Source organism: Cervus elaphus, chromosome 18 (genome assembly GCF_910594005.1).
Source record: "Cervus elaphus chromosome 18, mCerEla1.1, whole genome shotgun sequence".
NCBI classification, from domain to species: domain Eukaryota; kingdom Metazoa; phylum Chordata; class Mammalia; order Artiodactyla; family Cervidae; genus Cervus; species Cervus elaphus.
Window position 1 is genome coordinate 46,128,939 of NC_057832.1, and position 22,232 is coordinate 46,151,170.

The 22,232-nt window shown below is 35.8% G+C and overlaps 1 protein-coding gene across 1 annotated transcript in view; it reads left to right on the forward strand.

The window, feature by feature from the left end:
• Positions 1–22,232, forward strand: part of SEMA3E (semaphorin 3E) — a 280,371-nt gene that overhangs the window by 236,894 nt on the left and 21,245 nt on the right. Inside the window, exons 11-16 of the mRNA XM_043873243.1 lie at positions 486–708; positions 4,031–4,122; positions 7,726–7,767; positions 11,123–11,289; positions 16,049–16,116; positions 17,600–17,739. Of these exons, the coding sequence (XP_043729178.1) occupies positions 486–708; positions 4,031–4,122; positions 7,726–7,767; positions 11,123–11,289; positions 16,049–16,116; positions 17,600–17,739 (732 nt within the window). The remainder of the gene's footprint in view (positions 1–485; positions 709–4,030; positions 4,123–7,725; positions 7,768–11,122; positions 11,290–16,048; positions 16,117–17,599; positions 17,740–22,232) is intronic.

Here is a 22,232-nt window from a genome sequence, read left to right on the forward strand (position 1 = left end):
AGTGAGACAATTGAAACTCTTACCAATCAGTGTCAGTAATGGGAAAGCTGTTGTGTGGTTGTAATTCTTAATTTGGGGGAAAGATTTAGTGCAATAACAAGTCACCTGGTTTTGCTATGAACAGTACATTGTTTACTTTAAAATTTAATTTGCAACATGAAAAATAAATTTTAGAAGCAGGAAAATAATTAAAATATTTTAATATTATGTTTGTACTATCTCCCAACCATATGTACTTTGTTTGTTTTTCAGGATTTCATTGCTGTCTATTTCTAGTGCCACATTTTTTAAATAATTCAGCCTCACTATGCAATTTTTAATTCAGATTTTATTTCTGTAGTAAAGCACATGTGGTTATTAAATATTGCTAAATACATAGTTGACTAATTGAACATACTCAGTTTTTATAATTCTCCTTACAATTGACTATAAATCTGCCCTTTAGATTTCATGGGAAAATATTCTCTGATCCATTTGTGTTCCAGTGTGCCAGCAAGGTGAACGGAGGGAGGTATGAGACTACCAAAGACTATCCCGATGATGCCATCCGATTTGCTAGAAGCCATCCACTTATGTACCAGCCCATAAAACCTGCCCATAAAAAACCAATACTAGTGAAAACAGATGGAAAGTATAACCTGAAGCAAATAGCTGTGGATCGAGTAGAAGCTGAGGATGGCCAATATGATGTCTTGTTCATTGGGACAGGTAATGAAATTAGAAAGTACTCAGACATTAAATTGAACCTTGAAATCAATAACATTACATTAAAAATCCCTGCCTGTCAACAAAACCTCTGTTGACCCATTTGGCTTTCTTACATACTGTCTGTCCACTGCAATGGAAGAGAAGAATTTGGGGCAGTTACAGCCTGTAATTCCTGATACATGGTCGATATTTAATACATTTGAACAAAATGAATACATTAAATAATGAATAATTGATGTTAATAAACAATGTTGGTTCCAGAAAAGAACTTAGAGCAGAAGTAGGGTGCCATAGCAAGGATGGTTCTCTTCTGTTAGTCCCTCGGGGCCACTGCTTCCCTTGGCTTCTCAGTAAAGGCTCGAGATTTTTCAATCTTTAGGTAAAGTTTAGGTAATTTCACCTAAATTTATTATCTCAACTATGCTTATCAAGCCCCATCAGAAGTCAATCATGTGAAATGAAACAAGCTAAATGTTATACATCAAAATGAAAGAAAATGAAAGTCCCTCAGTCGTGTCTGACTCTTTGCGACCCATGAACTATACAGTCCACTGGATTCTCCAGGCCAGAATACTGGAGTGGGTAGCCTTTCCCTTCTCCAGGGGCTTCTCCCAACCCAAGGATCGAACCCACGTCTCCTGCATTGCAGGCAGTTTCTTTACCAGCTAAGCCACAAGGGAAGCCCGATGGAGATAAAATTTTAGACTAAAATTTTAGACTAAAGCTATAATATCCTGCATTATTAAAATAAAATATAATAAATATGCTAAAAGTCAAAATGTAAGATAGATCTGTGATTTCAATTAGTGTCATTCATTAGATCTAGCTTATGGAGGAAAACTTGGAATCATTTAGCATGCAGGGTAATATGTATCAAATTCTGTCAAATACTTTGAAATTATATAGTCATTTAAAGAATCATTAAAACGATCATTTCTTTTTTTATATATGCATTATAGTAATTGCTATAGCAAATCCTATTTAACAGAGTAAGCATTCTACTATATATAACTTTAATCATTGACATATTCTAAAGAGACATTACATATGCCCAGATCAGGAATTACTATATAGTATTAATATTGGTGCTTGAACTTTCCCACTCATGCTTTTTGAAAAAGCAAAGGTACAAGTAAGGAGGTAATTGTCTGATTTCCAAAAATTGATGTCTCTTGCAGGCTATATTTTATTCATTTAAGAGGTTAGTAATATGTTTTGCTGGAGAGGGAAATGGCAAACCTCTCCAGTATTCTTGCCTGGAGAATCCCATGGACAGAGGAGCCTGGCAGGCTACAGTCCATGGGGTCACAAAGAATCAGATATGACTGAAATGACTAGGCAATATGTTCTGCACTGTGGGTTCAAGATTAACAAAGCATCACATTTCTTTAACAAAGTTAAAATTACCTGGCCACGAATTCACTTATAGTTGTATCCAACAAAGTTAAAAAAAAAAAAAAAGAAAGAATTCCGTAAGCAAGAGTAATATTTGATAAAATTAATCACAGAAAAAAGCATGTTATTTTTAACCGCCTTGGAAAGTAGAAGTCATGTATGTAAATCCAAGAATGTTTTCAGAAATACATTTTTGTTAGATTGACCAAAGCTATTTGAGAGAATTCCAGAAATATATAAGGTATACACTTAGGCTCTCATGTAACCTATGTTGAGCTTAAAGATATCATTATATTGAACCACAACTTTTCAGCACTAAAGAACATATTTGATGAATGTGTGATGAGTAAAACTTTGAATAATCCCACAAAAGAGTTATTTTTCCCCAAATTTACCAGACACACGCTTTAGTGCTATATATAGTAGTCTTTATTGAAAAATCACTAGTTGCAAACTGATAATTTGAGTTCCTCTTTGCTTTTTTACTTGATATGATAATTGTGGGATATTTATAATGTGTGCTTGATATGATAATTTTGTTCCTTTTGGTAATTTTTATTAGTTTTATTTTAATTACATTATATTTAGCCAACCACATGATTTCATAATTTTTAAAGAAATTGCATAAGTACTATAGAAACTCCAGGATCAGAACCTCCAAAGTGCTTTTTCCCCCCTAGTCATTTCTAGCACTATACTAAATTGTTCTTACGGTCAAGTTAGTGCTTTATTAAATTTTCATTGGAAAGAACAAGTTCAGAATATCAGGAATAATAAAAACAAGGTAGGATTTTAAAATGTAGGTATAAATTATAAAATTATTTATAATTATATAAACTAAATGATTAGTACAGGAGGACTCATTACCCTATTCTCTCTATAGTGTATACTTGAAATTTTTATTGAAAGTGTATATAACAAGACTTGTGGTTACTGGAGGTGAGCGGTGGGAGAACTGGATGAAGGTTGTCAAAGATACATCTTTCCAATTATGAGATAAATAAGTACTAAGGATATAATATATACCATGACTAATATAGTTAACAGTGCTGTATGTTATAATGAACCTTTTAAGAGAGTAAACCCTAAGAGTTCTCATCACAAGGGAAAAAATAAACTATTTTGTATGATGGATGTTCACTAAACTTATTGTGATATTATTTTGTGGTGTACGTGCTCAGTCGTGTCTGACTCTTTGCAATCCCATGGACTGTATGTATAGTCCATGGAATTCTCTAGACCAGAGTACTGGAGTGGGTAGCCTTTCCCTTCTCCAGGGGATCTTCCCAACCCAAGGATCGAACCCATTGCAGGTGGATTCTTTACCATCTGAGCCAGAAGAGAAGCCCATGATGTACGTAGATAAAATAATTATGCTGTATACCTTAAAATTATACAGTGTTGTATGTCAATTATATCTCATTAAAATTGGGAGGAAAAGTGTATATGTATAGATATAAAGATATTCTACTTATATATCAATATGTCAAGATTTCCATTGTGTGTTGCTTGGAAGGGTCCCTAAGATTAAAGGTATAGTCTTACCAGGAGGTAGCTTTAGGTAAAAAATATTCTTTCATCATACATCACAGAAAAAACTAGAATAATTTTCTGTCTTCTATTTCATTAATTCCAAAAGACATCTTGATTTCTGAACCTTTAGTTGAGTTTTTGAATCAAATTGTTGAAAAATAATTTTATATTATTTGGTCTTATCCTTTGACCAGGTACACAAAATTGATTTTTTTGCTAATTTAAAATATGAATATATAAATAGCCATCTTGTTTTAACTGGCAATGAATAAATATTTTATACATCTAGATTTCAAATCTTATTTAAATTTATAATCTCTCCATGGTTTTTAATTGTTTGAAAGCCACATTGTGACAAAGTTTCTGGTTTATCTCTTCTTTTGTTTTCTTATAGATAATGGAATTGTGCTGAAAGTGATCACGATTTACAACCAAGAAACAGAATCAATGGAAGAAGTAATTCTAGAAGAACTTCAGATATTCAAGGTATTTTTAGTGAAACATATAGCCAACATTTATGTATTGCAGACAATTGCAAGTGAATTATAAATAGAAAAAACATTACATCAGTTTTTTTTTTTTTTATCCTAATCAGTATGTTGTAAATTCAGAGTACTTTGAAGTGAAGAATGATTTAAAATTCTGGTACATCTATTTGATTATCATAGACTATTCACTATTCAGATAAAGAGGCCAGTATTTACCAAGCATGAAAAGGATTTCATTATATGAACTGGGACATAAATGACACTTATCCCACAAATGAATTGTAGAATCATTATTACAATCATCGTCTTAAGCAAATGTACTATCAATAAAAACAATTAAAAAAATAGCAGGTTTCATATTGTGGGCATTGTCATGTGATAAGTAGATTGCCTTTTTATCACGTGCAGTTTACACAGAGAATTTGCTAAAAGAAAAATGCAAAATGATAATGGAAATATTAAGCATGACAAAAGCAGTTGTATATATTGTCTCTCTTTTTTACACACACACATGCACAGCCATATACACACAGTAAGTCTTGCCATCTGTAGCAGTTATGGTCTTTGAACACTGAATTAATTAGTAATCATTGCTCCTAGGGGAGATGCACGCTGCAGTCCATAGGGTCACAAAGAATCGGACATGACTGAGCGACTGAAAAATGAAGAGGAGATGCAGCATTGGGTTCCTGAGAGTCTCTAGTCACAGCATTTGTCAACTGATTGATATGGAAACTTGTTTTATTTGTGTTTCTTTTTAAAGACAACTTATTTAGTATATGTTGTTTAGTCGCTCAGTTGTGTCCAACTCTTTTGCCAACCCATGGACTGTAGCCTGCTAGACTCCTCTGTCTATGAAATTTCCCAGGCAAGAATACTGGAGTGGGTTGACATTTCATCCAGAGGATCTTCTTGACCCAGGCATCTACCCATGTCTCCTGCACTGAAGGTGGCTTCTTTACCACTGAGCCACCAGGACTATCCTATTGATTAATTAAAATTGAACTTACGTCTAATAGCGCTAATAACTCCTGCCTGAACAAGGCTTATTTAAAACACATATTTATTTCATAAGGCACATCACAGCCTTTTGGAACTTAGGAACACAACACTTCAACATGCTTAGGGGCCTTTTAAACAGTAAATCATTAACAAAAAGGACAAAAATAAAAATATGGTACCAAGTGGAACATGAAGATATTTGTTTACAGTATGAGAGTTGAAACAAGAAGGCAGGGTATACCTTGATCAACCTCAGCTGGGAATGTACATTTTGGGCAGCTCAGATTTTTTTTTTTTTTTTTTTTTTTTGCTGTTCTGAGCGTGAGCATGGCTGTGAATGGCAGCACAATACCAAAAGTATTGATATTGGGGTTGCACATAAATTTTGGCAAGTAATTAAATGTACAAGATCACAATGTGCAATAATGAAGATTGTGTATCTGTGTAATGAATGTGTATGAAAATATTTTTGATGAAAACAGTTTATTTCACCTTAGCTGTTCAGAAGATTAGATTCCTCATAGCTTCACACAAAGTTAACCACGTTCTTATCTCAACCAGAGCAGCTGTTGTTGCTTAGTCGCTCAGCTGTGTCCGACTCTTGTGTGACCCCGTGGACTGTAGCCCTCCAGGCTTCTCTGTCCATGGGAGTTTCCGGGCAAGAATACTGGAGTGGATTGCCATTTCCTTTTCCAGGTTATCTTCCTGACCCAGGAATCGACCCCATGTCTTGGCATCTCCTGCCTTGCAGGTGGATTCTTTTACTGCTGAGCCACTGGAGAATCCCCAGAGCAGCTATATTTTTGTTTATTTTGCATATTGGGCCTCTATAAGATTTCATTTCATATTAGGAATCACAGATCTCATATTAAGGGCATTCATCATAACAATGTCTTGTTCACATAAATCCTTAAGAAACATTGTTTTTTGAATGAATAAATGCATGTATGTGCTTCCCTTGTGACTCAGCAGTAGAGAAGCTGCCTGCCAATGCAGGAGACATGACTTCGATCCCTGAGTTGAGAAGATTCCCTGGAGAAGGAAATGACAACCCACTCCAGTATTCTTGCCTGAGAAATCCCATGGACAGAGGAGCCTGATGGACTACAGTCTGTGGGGTTGCGAACATAGTGACTAAGTGACTAAACTTAGTGACTAAACAATGACACGTGAATAAAGTGTTCTGTAGTTTTAAATATTTAAAAATTTAATATAGATGATCAGATTTTTCTCTTTCAAAAAACAACTATTTGAAGGATAATTATCCATTAATTATCCAGGAGTGTATCCCACGTGCCTATGACTTCTCCACTTACAGAAAAGACTGAGTTTGTGATGTCCTTAGAAATATTCTTGTCTTAACCACCCCTAGAATTGCACAGAGGCGCTCAAAACTATCCTGTAGATTGTCCTTCCTCTGGTGCAGTTCCAGGACAGTGATGATGATAATGCACATTTTTCAGAGCATTCTGGATTAATGGAGATTGACAGAAAAATATTTTGATATTGTACAGTCGCTAAGTCATGTCCAACTCTTTGCCACCCCATGGACTGCAGTATGCCCGGCTTCCCTGTCCTTCACTATCTCCCAGAGTTTGCTCAACTTGTGTCCATTGAGTCGGTGATGCTATCCAACCTTCTCATCTCTGTTGCCCCCTTTCCTCTTGCCCTCAATCTTTCCCAGCATCAGAGTCTTTTCCAGTGAGTCAGCTCTTTGCATTAGGTGGCCAAAGTATTGGGCTTTCAGCTTCAGCATCAGTCCTTCCAATGAATATTCAGTGTTGATTTCTTATAGGATTGATTGGTTTGAGCTCCTTGCAGTCCAATGGACTCTCAAGAATCTTCTAGCACCATAATTTGAAAGCATCAATTCTTTGTAACTCCACTTTCTTTATGGTAGAATTCTCACATCTGTGAGAAAAAGCTATGGTTACAGCTTTGACTATATGGACCTTTGTTGGCAAAGTAACCTTTCTGCTTTTTAATATGCTGTCTAGGTTTGTCATAGCTTTATCATCCAAGGAGCAAGCGTCTTAATGGCAGAAAGAGAATAAGAACTAAAAAGCCTCTTGATAAGGGTGAAAGAGAAGAGTGAAAAAGTTGGCTTAAAACTCAACATTCAAAAAGCTAAGAAAGATCATAGTATTTTGTTTAGGCCTGAGTTAAAACAATTAAAGATCACATGGTTTATTGGTAATAAGACCTATTCAAAGATATAACTGTTTTCCTTCTAATGGTTCAACTTTCTTTATAAGAAATACCACTCTGACTTCATTATTTAAACATAACTGAGTTCCAAAACATGAGTAATACTCAAATGCAAACCCAAAAATTATAATGCAGAGACAAACTGAAAGATAATTAGATTATTCACTACTTTTCTCATCTATATTTTGTCCTACTCTATTAGAAAATATTTTTTGAAAGAAATCATATTTTATTTAATTGTATTTTCCTTTTGATTTACTAAAATGAAAGCTATATACTGCTTGACAGAGAAGCACTCACATACCTAATATTATTTCAGTTAATTTATAACCATACTAAGGTCTGTTTCTATATTTTTATTCCTAAATATGAATTTTTTTTAATTTTTCAGGATCCAGTTCCTATTATTTCTATGGAGATTTCATCAAAGAGAGTAAGTTGTATAGGTGTCTCTGTGTGTGCACTCTATGTATCAGATAAGGTCAAAAGATAGAAAGCTTACATATATGTTCTTATATGTTAACAAGTTACAGCTTTATTCGGACAGAAATACATAGTGATTTACAGGTAGGTAATAGATTTCTTCATATTCTGTTTCTAGAAAAATAGACAAGAATAGATTTACCTGTAATACCATAATAGAACATTATTCCATGTTTTTTTTTTTTTTTGCTAATATTTTTGCAAAAAATCATGGTAATGATAATATAAGGGAGTGTAAAATGAAAAATAAACCTACTTTCCACTTTACTGGAACCAGTTTCTGGTGTAACTTTGAGAGTAGATGTTACATATATTGCCTCATTTATTTATAAGTTATCTTTTATGTTAAGGCAGATAGGGACATATGAGGTTATTGTTCTGCTACTTATACTTTTTACTTACTAAAATATCTTACAGTTTATTCCACATCATTCTATGTATATATCTGTGTCACTTTTCTAAATGTTATATGTCAATATGCACTGTTGGTAGGAATGTAAATTGTTAACGGCCTCTGTGAAAAACAGTATGGAGGTTACTCAGAAAATTAAAAATAGAACTGCCATATGATCTAGCAGTTTTACTTCTGGGTATCTATACAAAGGAAACAAAAATACTAATTCAGAAAGATACATACACCCCCATGTTCATTTCAGGTTTATTTATAATAGCCAAGACATGGAGATGAACTAAGCATCCATCTATGAATGACTGGATAAATAAGTTGTACACATACACATGTACATACACACATGCACAATGGAGTGTTAGTCAGCCATGAAAAAGAAGGAAATTCTGCCATTTGCAGTAACATGAAAGGATTTTGCGGGCATTATGCCGAGTGAAATATGTCCAAGAAAGACAAATACCATATAATGTCATTTTTATGTGCACTATTGGAAAACAACAACAAAACAGGCTCATAGATACAGAGAACAGATCTGTGGTTGCCAGAGGCACGGGGGCTAGGTGAAATGAGTGTAGGTTATTAAAATGCACAAGCTTTTAGTTATAAAATAGGTAAGTCCTGGTGATGTAATGTACAGTATGATGATTATAGTTAACAATACTGTACTATGTATTTGAAAGCTGCTAAGAGAGTAGATATTGAAAGTTTTCTGGCACAAAGACAGAAATATAGATCAATGGAACAGAATAGAAAGCCCAGAGATAAATCCACGAACTTATGGACACCTTATCTTTGACAAAGGAGGCAAGGATATACAATGGAAAAAAGACAACCACTATAACAAGTGGTGCTGGGAAAGCTGGTCAACCACTTGTAAAAGAATGAAACTAGAACACTTTCTAACACCATACACAAAAATAAACTCAAAATGGATATTAAAGATCTAAATGTAAGACCAGAAACTATAAAACTCCTAGAGGAGAACATAGGCAAAACACTCTCCGACATAAACCACAGCAAGATCCTCTATGACCCACCTCCCAGAATATTGGAAATAAAAGCAAAACTAAACAAATGGGACCTAATGAAACTTAAAAGCTTTTGCACAACAAAGGAAACTATAAGTAAGGTGAAAAGACAGCCCTCAGATTGGGAGAAAATAATAGCAAATGAAGCAACAGACAAAGGATTAATCTCAAAAATATACAAGCAACTCTTGAAACTCAATTCTAGAAAAATAAATGACCCAATCAAAAAATGGGCCAAAGATCTAAACAGACATTTCTCCAAAGAAGACATACAGATGGCTAACAAACACATGAAAAGATGCTCAACATCACTCATCATCAGAGAAATGCAAATCAAAACCACAATGTGGTACTATTACACGCCAGTCAGGATGGCTGCTATCCAAAAGTCTACAAGCAATAAATGCTGGAGAGGGTGTGGAGAAAAGGGAACCCTCTTACACTGTTGGTGGGAATGCAAACTAGTACAGCCGCTGTGGAAAACAGTGTGGAGATTTCTTAGAAAACTGGAAATAGAACTGCCATATGACCCAGCAATCCCACTTCTGGGCATACACACTGAGGAAACCAGATCTGAAAGAGACACGTGCACCCCAATGTTCATCGCAGCACTGTTTATAATAACCAGGACATGGAAGCAACCTAGATGCCCATCAGCAGATGAATGGATAAGGAAGCTGTGGTACATATACACCATGGAATATTACTCAGCCGTTAAAAAGAATTCATTTGAACCAGTTCTAATGAGATGGATGAAACTGGAGCCCATTATACAGAGTGAAGTAAGCCAGAAAGATAAAGAACATTACAGCATACTAACACATATATATGGAATTTAGAAAGATGGTAACGACAACCCTATATGCAAAACAGAAAAAGAGACACAGAAGTACAGAACAGACTTTTGAACTCTGTGGGAGAAGGTGAGGGTGGGATGTTTCGAAAGAACAGCATGTATATTATCTATGGTGAAACAGATCACCAGCCCAGGTTGGATGCATGAGACAAGTGCTCGGGCCTGGTGCACTGGGAAGACCCAGAGGAATTGGGTGGAGAGGGAGGTGGGAGGGGGGATCGGGATGGGGAATACGTGTAAATCTATGGCTGATTCATATCAATGTATGACAAAACCCACTGAATAAATAAATAAATAAAGGGGAAAAAAAAAAAAAAAAGAATCTATTCCAGACCCACATGACACTCATTTGTTACTCCTTCAGAAATTTATTCAGTGCCTCTGTTTCATGAGGGACACACACATTATCTCCCATTCTCACAACGGTCTTAGAGGATAGATCTTTTTGAAAGTTTTCATCACAAAAAAATATTTATATATGTGTAGTGTGAGATGAGGGAGGTTAACTAGAATGATTGTGACCATTTCACAATATATACAAGTATCAAACAATTATGTTGTACAGCTAAGACTAATATAATGTTATATGTCAATTGTATCCATTAAAAATGCAAAAAAAAAGACCATTTACTTTTTCACTCTCCTATTGGACAGTCCTTTTTTTTTTGGAAAGTCCTAAAAGTAGACTTTTTTAAAAAGATCTACAATGTTAGGTGACAAATGATACTTTGATAATGAATGATACTTTGATAATGAATGAAAGTATAGTCAACTTAAGATTTTTGTCAGCCTCACTCTAGCACTTTTGTCCTTCAGGCAGACAAGTCTGTAAAAGTATTTCAGATCTTGGAGAAAACCAAAGCGTTAGTGTTCCATCATCAGTCCTGAGTAACTGTAGTTATTTAAATGAATATTCCCAGAAATGATTACATAGGAATGTGAAAATGTAAGTGTAAGAACTCAGAGTCTATCCGTTTCTGCTGCTGGCCTCTCTCTTCCTTGATGTCTATAGCAACAGCTCTATATTGGATCTGCTTCTGCTGTGGCCCAAGTCCGGTTCCACCAGTGTGACATGTACGGAAGCGCCTGTGCCGACTGCTGCCTGGCTCGGGACCCTTACTGCGCCTGGGACGGCATCTCCTGCTCTCGGTATTACCCGACAGGCACGCATGCCAAACGGTGAGACCGTTCTTCCCTGGAACCTTTCCCTTATTTAGAAAACAACTAATACTATTCTTTTTTGTCACTTTCTGTACCCATTCCGTGAAAACAACCTGTTTTTTTTTTTTTAAGTGATTTTCCATTTATTCTAAAGTAACTTGGTTTTTTGTTTTTATATTGAGGTGTAGGTGATTTAACAATGTTGTGTTTGTTTTAGGTATACAGCAGCTTGATTCAGGTATCCATAGATACATCCCTTCTTTTTCAGATTCTTTTCCCATAGAGGCTATTACAGAGTATTGAGTAGAATTCCCTGTGCTATAGAGTAGGTCTTTGTTGATTATTTTATATATAGTGGTGTGTATATGTTAATCCCAAACTCCTAATCATCATAGTCTTAATTTGTTCTTAATATAAACTTTGAAAACTTCACTTTTTCTGAAAAATAACTTCCATTGACTATTGTGTAGAGACAGGCTGAACTTGCTTTCAGGGGTTTTATTTTTCCTCCGTGTTTGAGTCAACGCTTTTCCCTCCTGAAACTTTTGCTGCAAAGACGTGAAACCAGTTTAGATAAACTTAAAATGTGGAAATAGCAAGTAAACCCACACATGAGGAATTCAGAGACTTAAAAGGAAAATAAATAAATTCTGAAATACATCCTGCATTTGCCCCATGTTCTCCTGACCAGCTGGTTTTCATTTATTTCATTTTGAAAGTGAATATTTTAACTCCTAGGCAAATACATGACCTGTGTAATTAATGAAATGTGTGATTTAATTCAACACAAATGAAAGGTACTTAAAGACCTCAAAACTCTAATATCTACAGTTCAGTGGGGTCATTGCCACTAGTTAGAGAAGGTAAATCCTAGAATTCTTTGAACAGATCTTACAGTACAGAAAGTATTTTGAAGAATAAGAATCTTTCTTACCTCAAGTCATAAGAAATTATGCATTCTTTGGGGAAAAAATAAAGGAAACTATTTTTATTATAGAATAAGCAATTATCTTCTTCTCTTAATAAAGTGGCTAAAGATAATATAAAGCAAAGATATAGAACCATATACAGTTTCCCTGCTGAAAGCAACTTTTATTAATTTCATTTACTATTGCTCTTTCACTTTAGGCTACCTTTATACCTTTTTTCAAAATCTAATTTAATCCAATTTAATATAATTGTTATTTTTATAAATTCACATGAATACTAGAATCTCATTTGAAAAAATTAGTCACTAATTCAAACTTTTATTAATTTGACCTTACCTAAATTAACATTCCAATGAATAAATAAAGGATATACTAAGGAGATAGTAAAAAGATGCTTTGAGAGGACATTTATGAACTAAATAGTATATCAACTGTATTGAAGAATTGAGTGAGTCAGTTGATTTTCTACCCCATGTTTATTGATATTGAAAATCAATTATTGAAGAATACAGCTGTGTTACTAATTGAAAATATTATTTTATGCTTTATTCACTCATTCAGTCTATTTTTGTACTATGTTTGAGGGGTAGGAGGAAACAATCCCAGTTCCCTGTGCATAGGAAAACAGAACCGGAAGTGAAGAATAGAATTGTAAATAAGGATGATAGCTCACCACTGAGCACTTACTATGTATAAGGCACCAGACTAATTGCAATATACATAACACATTATTTGATTCTCAGAATGATTCAACATTTGAGTTCAATCTTGAAGGCAAGGATATAAGGAGATTCCAGTTAAAGAGAATTAATTTTTTCTACAGAGGCACAGAAAAATGCTCTGAGAAAACCATGTAGTTCAATAGGTTAGATTTGATGTAGTAGAATCTAAGGGCAGAAAGGTAATTATACCAAAAATAATAACATTAATCATCCTAATGCTTTTAGCAGCAACAAAAATATTTATAAGCCTTGCATCACCTACTTAATAACAAGCTTTTTATTAGGCATGCAGCATTTATGATGAATTTAACTGAGAAGTTTCCATAGCTAAGTATTTCCTGGTATATGGTGCCTCTTGTAAAAGTGTATATTCATAGGTTTATTTTATGGTGTTTTATAGGATGGACAAAAGAGTTCTTTAGGGAAGTTAAATGAATGGGCAAAATCATAGACAGGAAGTAGTGAGATGGTAGAATCAGGAGCCATGCTCATGAATGAATTAGTTCAGTTCAATGACATGAAATGCAGATCTTTCATTAGTGTCAGATTCTTTGAAACCATCACCCACCCCTGGAGGAGAACATTTTGGATAAGTTCCAGCACATAAAGTTTGCTTTTATAGTAGATCGTTTTTGCTTCAGACCTGACTAGCAGTAGAAATTGAAAACTGGTCATTAAAATAAGTACACTTCTGTTCACAGAGTGAAAATGAGTCAACAGAGGAAAAACATCAGTTCACACTCCAAACCACTTGTTTAAAGTAGTCTTCCAAAGTACACTGTAATTTATAGAGCTAGGTCTTTTTCTTCCCCCTTGCTCTTGTATTTTGTCTTGTTTCCAGCATTCTCTTGAAAAGTTTCCAAGAGGTAAGAGATATAAGAAAAATACGCGACTTTGAGAGCTTAGCCTTTCTAATATTCCTGATCCTAATACCTTCTTCTTTTAATGCTGAAATAAAGGACAGCTATACTAGGATAGTATAAAATGAACTGAAGTCTTGTTGGAGAATGTGATATCTATATTTTTAAATGCATATTTCCAATGATTTTATACAAAATTTTTGCACACTTACCCACAGTGCTTACCTAGAATTAGCTGGTTGTAATTCCTTTCTTCCTCACATTACTTGCATAATAAATGTGATACAATATCTTTTCTGCAATGTGTAAACTATTTCCCACTTCATTAATTTATTCCTGTTTCATTACGCACTATTGCTCAGCAGACCTGAGATTCCCAATATCAAAGCAACATTCAGTGAACTGAGGAATTAACAATAACCATTTGATTGTCATCCAGAGCTTCTATCAGTTACATAATAGAAGTACACACTAGCATAAAACAGTATAGGAGCATAAAACCTTTAAATTTTGCTCCTCTTTTGTCCATTTCTATTTTCGGTTTAGCTCTATAGAATGATTCTTATGGCAGTTTTAATCTTAACTTCATAAAATCTCAGGTCTTTGAGTAAGGTTTTCTGATCAACAGTCTGATTCTTTTAAATAGACTTTAAACATTGCTTTTGCACACAGACCACAACCCTAAAAATTGACTGGAAATATTCATCTGTCCTAGCATGCAATATAAGGAAACACTCAAAAGATTAAGTATTGAGTTCTTAACTAAGTTCTGAACTCATTTATGAGAAAGCCCTCCATTCTTAATAACATTCCAATATCGCTGTTTGGTGGCCATGAGGAAAACCTAGAATGAAAAAAAAAAAAAAAAAAAGACTGGAAATTAAGTGTCAGTTAGCCCAGCTTCCTTTACAAAAGAGGTTGTGCCGAACCAGGAGATACCAGGGATGTGTATAAGATCGTGCAGAATTTGAGTGGTGACATTGCAGTTTGAACCTGGTCCCCTTTTCCAAATTTGACCATTGCATATGGTAAAAGCGTCTCTTTGTCACTTGGGAAGTTTCACCATCTCCCTCTGGGATAAAAGTTCTGTTCTGCCTTCTGGTTTCCCCTCAGTGTTGAAGAAATGCCATGATTAGAGAAGCAAGTTGTATTTTCTACCCTTATGTAATATTTCTGTTTCCATCTCAAACTTAAGTTAATATGCTGAAGACCTTAATTTTAGCATTCCAGTACTAATAAGGATAAATTCCATTATTAATTCCTAAGAATGATGCCTACAATTTAGAAACATGGTATATATTCTAGAGGACTTCCTTGGTGGTTCATTGGTAAAGAATCTGCCTGACAATGTGTAGAAGACATCTTCCCTGGGTTGGGAAGATCCCCTGAAGAAGGAAATGAATACTTCAGTATTCTTGCCTGGGAAATCCCAGACAGAGGAGCCTGTATGGCTACAGTCCATGGGATTGCAAAGAGCTGGACACGACTTAGCAACTAAATAGCAACAAGAACATATATTCTGGAATTCTTTCTCCATGGATAAAGACTATTATTATTTGTCAATCATATGTCTAATCAACCAGAAAATATGAAAATATACTGGAAGTATATTTACCTGTTAGAGGCAAATTAAGGAAAAATACAGTATTTCTTGAGGACCACTATTATGTAAGACATTCTGTTAAATATGTAATGCACCATCACATTTAATAGAGGCATATACTTTTTAAATATTATAACTGAATAAAAGAATAAATTGAGTATATTATCAGTTTATTAACAATCACATTGATCATGATTGCTGTAGAACAAAATATTTGGATCCAAATAGCTTTACATAATGCACTTAAATATATATGGGAATTTTATCCATTTTTTACTCAAATAGGTAATCTGCCTCAAGTCTGACTGTCTTTATCTGCACATAGCCTTTACCACCCAAGATACTCATTTAAAACCAGAAGACTTCCCTGTTGAACTAAATTCCTAATGAAATGTAAAGAGAACTTTTTTAGATTATTGTTTCAGGATCCATAATTCAAACTCATGAGACCATTTAAAAAACAGTTTTATAGATCTTTTCCATTGAATAATATTCAGTGGAAACATGGAAAACTATGAAACTTGGATTTTATCCTTGTTTTGTATGACTGATCAATTTTTTCAGTAGCAGAATACTACTTCAAACTTTAATGAGGTTGGCAATATTTTAAAGTCTGGAAAATTGAAATCTGAACATCTCCTAAATGCACTTACTTTCTTTCAGACGGTTCCGCAGACAAGATGTTCGGCATGGGAATGCAGCTCAGCAGTGCCTTGGGCAGCAGTTTGTCGGTAATCCATAGAAAATCAATTGCCGTGGGTATTTAGTGTGGGCATTGAAGATAAAATGCAAACCTCTTTCAAAGGGTCCTTGTTTTATTTGTGATTGATACATACTAAAACAACATTCCTGAGAGTATTCTGTATAGTTAAAATTTTATGGATTATACACTTTCTTAGCTTGGAAAAATGTTTATGTAGCCGGCAAGCGTTATTGTTAGACCCCAAAAGGGCGACACTTAGAACAGAAATGTTGTATACTTTAGGTGGCAGATGCCATAGTAATTTGCAGGATTTATCTCCCCAGCTCAACCTTGGGAATATCTTCACTGTGTTTTTATAACTTAATTTTATCAAGAGTGATCTAACTTGAATCAGGTTACCTAGTGAGCTTTGGATAGAAGAAAGTGAAGTACTTTGACTCTTTCACTAGAATAGAGTAACCCCAGAACTGGGGTTGGTGGTCCAGACATGCATTTCTGACAAAAGGTAGTGGGTGGCCCAATGTGTAAAGAAAGAGAAAATGTCAGCTTTAGGCAAGTGTAAGGAAGTCAAACAAGACAGAAAACCACTGACCTGTCTCTTCACACTGTGATGGTAGTTGGTGAGCAGACTGGGCTCCTGATGATTGAGAGACCAGGGCTGCTTATACACAGGTCCAGAGATTGTGGCCCAGGATCACTTTGCTAATCCCCAGTCTGGTGCAAAATGTAAGCCTCTGAGAATATTGGCTAGAGAAAGGTGGGATTCTAATTTTAGAGAAACTCAGGGATCTGTTTTGAAAGCGTGAAGGACTCAGATGTAGGAAAAAAGCCTGGAATCTAGTATTGAATGTGATCTTGGTTAAAACAACTAAAAATAAATCCACTTGCTTTGATTCTCCACTGCAGTTAGGTATACTTGACTGTATGCATTTGGGGTTTCAGGTTCAAAGAGAGCCTTTATCGGCCAAAATGCAGATTATAATCAAGTAGCTCTGGTTCACAAAGTCTTTGGTTCAGTTTCACGTGTTTTTCTTCCCGCAGTATCTGGATAAGTGCAATCCTATGTCAAGGTATCACTCACACTTGTGTTTATATAGAGCCACATCTCCTCGATTTCTGCTTTCTGCTTCTGTGTATAGACAAGAGTTTGAGTCCTATACGTGTTTGATTTTTGGTGCTCACCTTCTCTTGCCTACTTTATCAGTGGATGTTGTCACTGATTTCCTAGTAATTTAACACTGACATACCTTCTGAATGTTCTGACCCATCTTTTGTAATCAAACTCCTAGTTACTTCTTTCTCCCTCCATAGTCTGCTGTGCCTTTTTGTTGTTTAGATTTTAGTATGCCACTCTTTCTATATAACTCATGTATATGACCTTGTATAGATATTAGCAGTAAGCAATAAAACCTATTCACTTTGCTATAGGGATCTGAATAAGGAGTCATTTAAAAATACTATTTACCAGTAAAATGAAATTCTCAAGGCTGATGTTCACATTTATGTTACAGGGGATGCTTTGGATAAAACTGAAGAGAGATTGGCCTATGGCATAGAGAATAACAGTACTTTGCTGGAATGCACCCCACGATCTTTACAAGCAAAAGTTATCTGGTTTGTACAGAAAGGACGTGATGCAAGAAAAGAGGAGGTAATTCATAACTGCACATTCACACAATAGTGACTGGCATATAGTGCATGATTAGTAAATAGATTATGATTTATTTGAGTACTTAAAATTAAAGTCTATTGTATGGTACCTGCTTTTTTATTATGTGTGATTTAGATTCATATAAATATATATGTGTATCAGTATAGGTGTATAAATATGTGTGTGTATGCTAAGTTGTTCAATCATGTCTGACTCTTCGCAACCCTATGGACTGTAGCCTACTAGGCTGCTCTGTCCATGGGGATTCTCCAAGCAAGAATACTGGAGTGGGTTGCCATTTCCTCCTCCAGGGGATCTTCCCGACCCAGGGATTGAACCCATTTCCCTTACGTCTATCTGCATTGGCAGGTGGGTTCTTTACTACTAGTGCCACCTGGGAAGCCCATATGTATGTATATAAAGGTTCTAAAACACATATACATGTAGATTTTTATATACATCTGTATTTATATACATATAAAAACAAATGTTGTATATATGTATATATAACATTTGGAACCTAGACTTTGATTTTTTACTGAGGAAATGCTCGTTGTGTCATGATTTTAGTGTCGTTCTGTCAAAATGATGTCTCAAATTGTATTGCCCAAGGAAGTGCTTTAGAAAAATAGCAAATATAAATACCATTATTACATATATCTTAGACATATGGATAAGAGAATGAAGACAACAGCAGCAACATTAAAGCAGTTGATATAGTTATTAAGTCACACATGAGACATCTACTATGAGGTTCCAATGTTGTCTACTGGGAACAGCAACAAAAAAGATGTAAATTCTTTTGTCCTTCTAAGCAGGTTTGGTAGTGGAAATTATATTTATTATAGGTATCTAGATATTGAGAAATAAATGAATTGGACTGCTTTTATAGATGGAAGAATTGTTCAGTTGCTCAGTCATGTCCAGCTCTTTGTGACCCCATGGACTGCAGCATGGCGGGCCTCCCTGTCCCTCACCATATCCTGGGGCTTGCTCAAACTCATGTCCATTGAGTCGGTAATGCCATCTGACCATCTCATCCTCTGTTGTCCCGTTCTCCTTCTGCCTTCAGTCTTTCCCAGCAACAGGGTCTTTTCTAATGAGACGGATCTTGGCATCAGGTGGCCAAGGTATTGGCGTTTCAGCTATAGCGTCAGTCCTTTCAGTGAATATTCAGGATTGATTTCCATTAGGATTGACTGATCTCCTTACTGTCCAAGGGACTCTCAAGAGTCCCTTCAAAAGCATCAGTTCTTTGGCACTCAGCCTTCTCTTACATCCATACATGACTAATGGAAAAACCATAGCTTTGACTAGTTGGACCTTTTTTGGCAAAATAATGTTTCTGATTTTTAATATTCTGTCTAGGTTTGTCAAAGCTTTTCTTTGAAGGAGCAAGCGTCTTTTAATTTCATGGCTGCAGTCACCATCTGCAGTGATTTTGGAGCCCAAGAAAATAAAATCTGTCACTGTTTCCACTGTTTCCGAATCTATTTGTCATGAAGTGATTGGACTGGATGCCATGATCTTAGTTTCTGAATGTTGAGTTTAAACCAGCTTTTTCACTCTCCTCTTTCACATTCATCAAGAGGCTCTTTAGTTCCTCTTTGTTTTCTGCCATAAGGGTGATGTCATCTGCATATCTGAGGTTATTGGTATTTCTCCCAGCAATCTTGATTCTAGCTTGTGCTTCATCCAGCCCACCATTTTGCATGATATACTGTGCATATAGTTAAATAAGCAGGGTGACACTATACAGCCTTGATGTACTCCTTTCCCAAATTTGAACCAGTCTGTTGTTCCATGTCCGGTTCTAACTGCTGCTTCTTGACTTGCATATAGATTTCTCAAGAGGCAGGTCAGGTGGTCTGTTATTCCCATCTCTTGAAGAATTTTCCAGAGTTTGTTGTGATCCACACAGCCAAAGGCTTTAGCATAGTCAACGAAACAGAAATAGATGTATTTCTGGAATTCTTTTGCTTTTTCGATGATACAGTGAATGTCAGCTCTGCCTTTTCTAAATCCAGCTTGAACATCTAGAAATTCTCAGTTCATGTATTGTTAAAGCCTGGCTTGGAGAATTTTAAGCATTACTTTGCTAACATGTGAGATGAGTGCAATTGTGCCGTAGTTTGAACATTTTTTTGGCATTGCCTTTCTTTGGGATTGGAATGAAAACTGACCTTTTCCAGTCCTTTGGCCACTGCTGAGTTTTCCAAATTTTCTGGCATATTGAATGAAGCACTTTCACAGCATCATCTTTTAGGATTTGAAATAGCTCAGCTATTTCAGAAATAGCTCAGCTGTTTCAGAATTCCATCACCTCCACTAGCTTCTTTCATGGTGATGCTTCCTAAGACCCACTTGACTTCACACTCCAGGATATCTGGCTCTAGGTGACTGATCTCACCCTCGTGGTTATCTGGGTCATTAAGATCTTTTTTGTGTAGTTCTTCTGTGTATTCTTGCCACCTCTTCTTAATATCTTCTGTTAGGTCCATACCATTTCTGTCCTTTATTGTGCCCATCTTTGCATGAAATGTTCCCTTGGTGTCTCTAATTTTCTTGAAGAGATTTCTAGTCTTTCCCATTCTATTGTTTTCCTCTATTTCTTTGCATTGATAACTTAGAAAGGCTTTCTTATCTCTCTGCTATTCTTTGGAACTCTGTATTCAGATGGATATGTCTTTCCTTTTCTCCTTTGCCTTTCATTTTTCTTCTTTTCTCAGCTGTTTGTAATGGAAGAATAGGTAGCATTTAAAGCACACATACAGAACAGTCTGGAGGCAGTCACTGGACAGATGAATGTAGGTCTAGGTTGCTGGCTGTATGTAGGAGAGGTCTAGCTAGGGTGTGAAGCAGATAAATGTTAGGGAAGACAGATAAACATTGTTTATGTTGATGTGGGCTTTGAACTCAATTTTAACAACAACAAAAATGGTACAAAGCAGAAAATAGAAGAAAATTTGGTTATATTAAAGGGAGAGGGAGGTGGGAGGGGGGATCGGGATGGGGAATACATGTAAATCCATGGCTGATTCATGTCAATGTATGACAAAAACCACTACAATATTGTAAAGTAATAGCCTCCAACTAATAAAAATAAATGGAAAAAAAAATAAAGGGAGATAGATCTTGGTGAATATTGAAGAAATGGTCCTTAGTAAATATATTACAAGTTAAATTGGGTTAAGAAATTTTAGAGACCTGCCTTAGGACACAGAGGACAGCTGATAGGTACTCAGCAGATAGTGAATCCAGAAGTTTCCACCTCATTTGATAGTGAACACCAAACATTTGTCATTGGACGTCTAAATGACTGATTCTATGTGTAGAGCACAAAGACATTTTTTTGCCTCTTTCCCCTGTAGCCTGTTGTGAAACTTAAAAATGTTTTTTGTTGAGAATCAGCAGTACATTCTGGGAAATGACTAAATGTGTAAATCCTAGGTTCCTGGGCTAGCTATTAGAGAAGAAGGTGCTTCAACTTAACATAGGCTACTTAGAGATAACATAGAAAGGCAATCAGGAGAGGAGAATTCTCCTAAATTTTTCATGACATCGTGAGAATAAACATGTTTTCAAAAATGATACAGTGTATTGCACTGGAATAAATTATTAATGTAGTGCTAAAGTGTTTTCCATACCAGACCACCTGACCTGCCTCTTGGGAAACCTATATGCAGGTCAGGAAGCAACAGTTAGAACTGGACATGGAACAACAGACTGGTTCCAAATAGGAAAAGGAGTACGACAAGGCTGTATATTGTCACCCTGCTTATTTAAATTATATGCAGAGTACATCATGAGAAACGCTGGGCTGGAGGAAGCACAAGCTGGAATCAGATTGCCGGGAGAAATATCAATAACCTCAGATATGCAGATGACACTACCCTTATGGCAGGAAGTGAAGAGGAACTAAAAAGCCTCTTGATGAAAGTGAAAGAGGAGAGTGAAAAAGTTGGCTTAAAGCTCAACATTCAGAAAACTAAGATCATGGCATCTGGTCCCATCACTTCATGGGAAATAGATGGGGAGACAGTGGAAACAGTGTCAGACTTTATTTTGGGGGGCTCCAAAGTCACTGCAGATGGTGATTGCAGCCATGAAATTAAAAGACGCTTACTCCTTGGAAGGAATGTTATGATCAACCTCGATAGCCTATTAAAAAGCAGAAACAAAACAAAACAAAAAAAGCAGAAACGTTACTTTGCCAACAAAGGTCTGTCTAGTCAAGACTATGGTTTTCCCAGTGGTCATGTATGGATGTGAGTTGGACTGTGAAGAAAGCTGAGCACCAAAGAATTGATGCTTTTGAACTGTGGTGTTGGAGAAGACTCTTGAGAGTCCCTTGGACTGCAAGGAGATCCAAACAGTCCATCCTAAAGGAGATCAGTCCTGGGTGTTCATTGGAAGGACTGATGCTGAAGCTGAAACTCCAGTACTTTGGCCACCTGATGCGAAGAGTTGACTCATTGGAAAAGACCCTGATG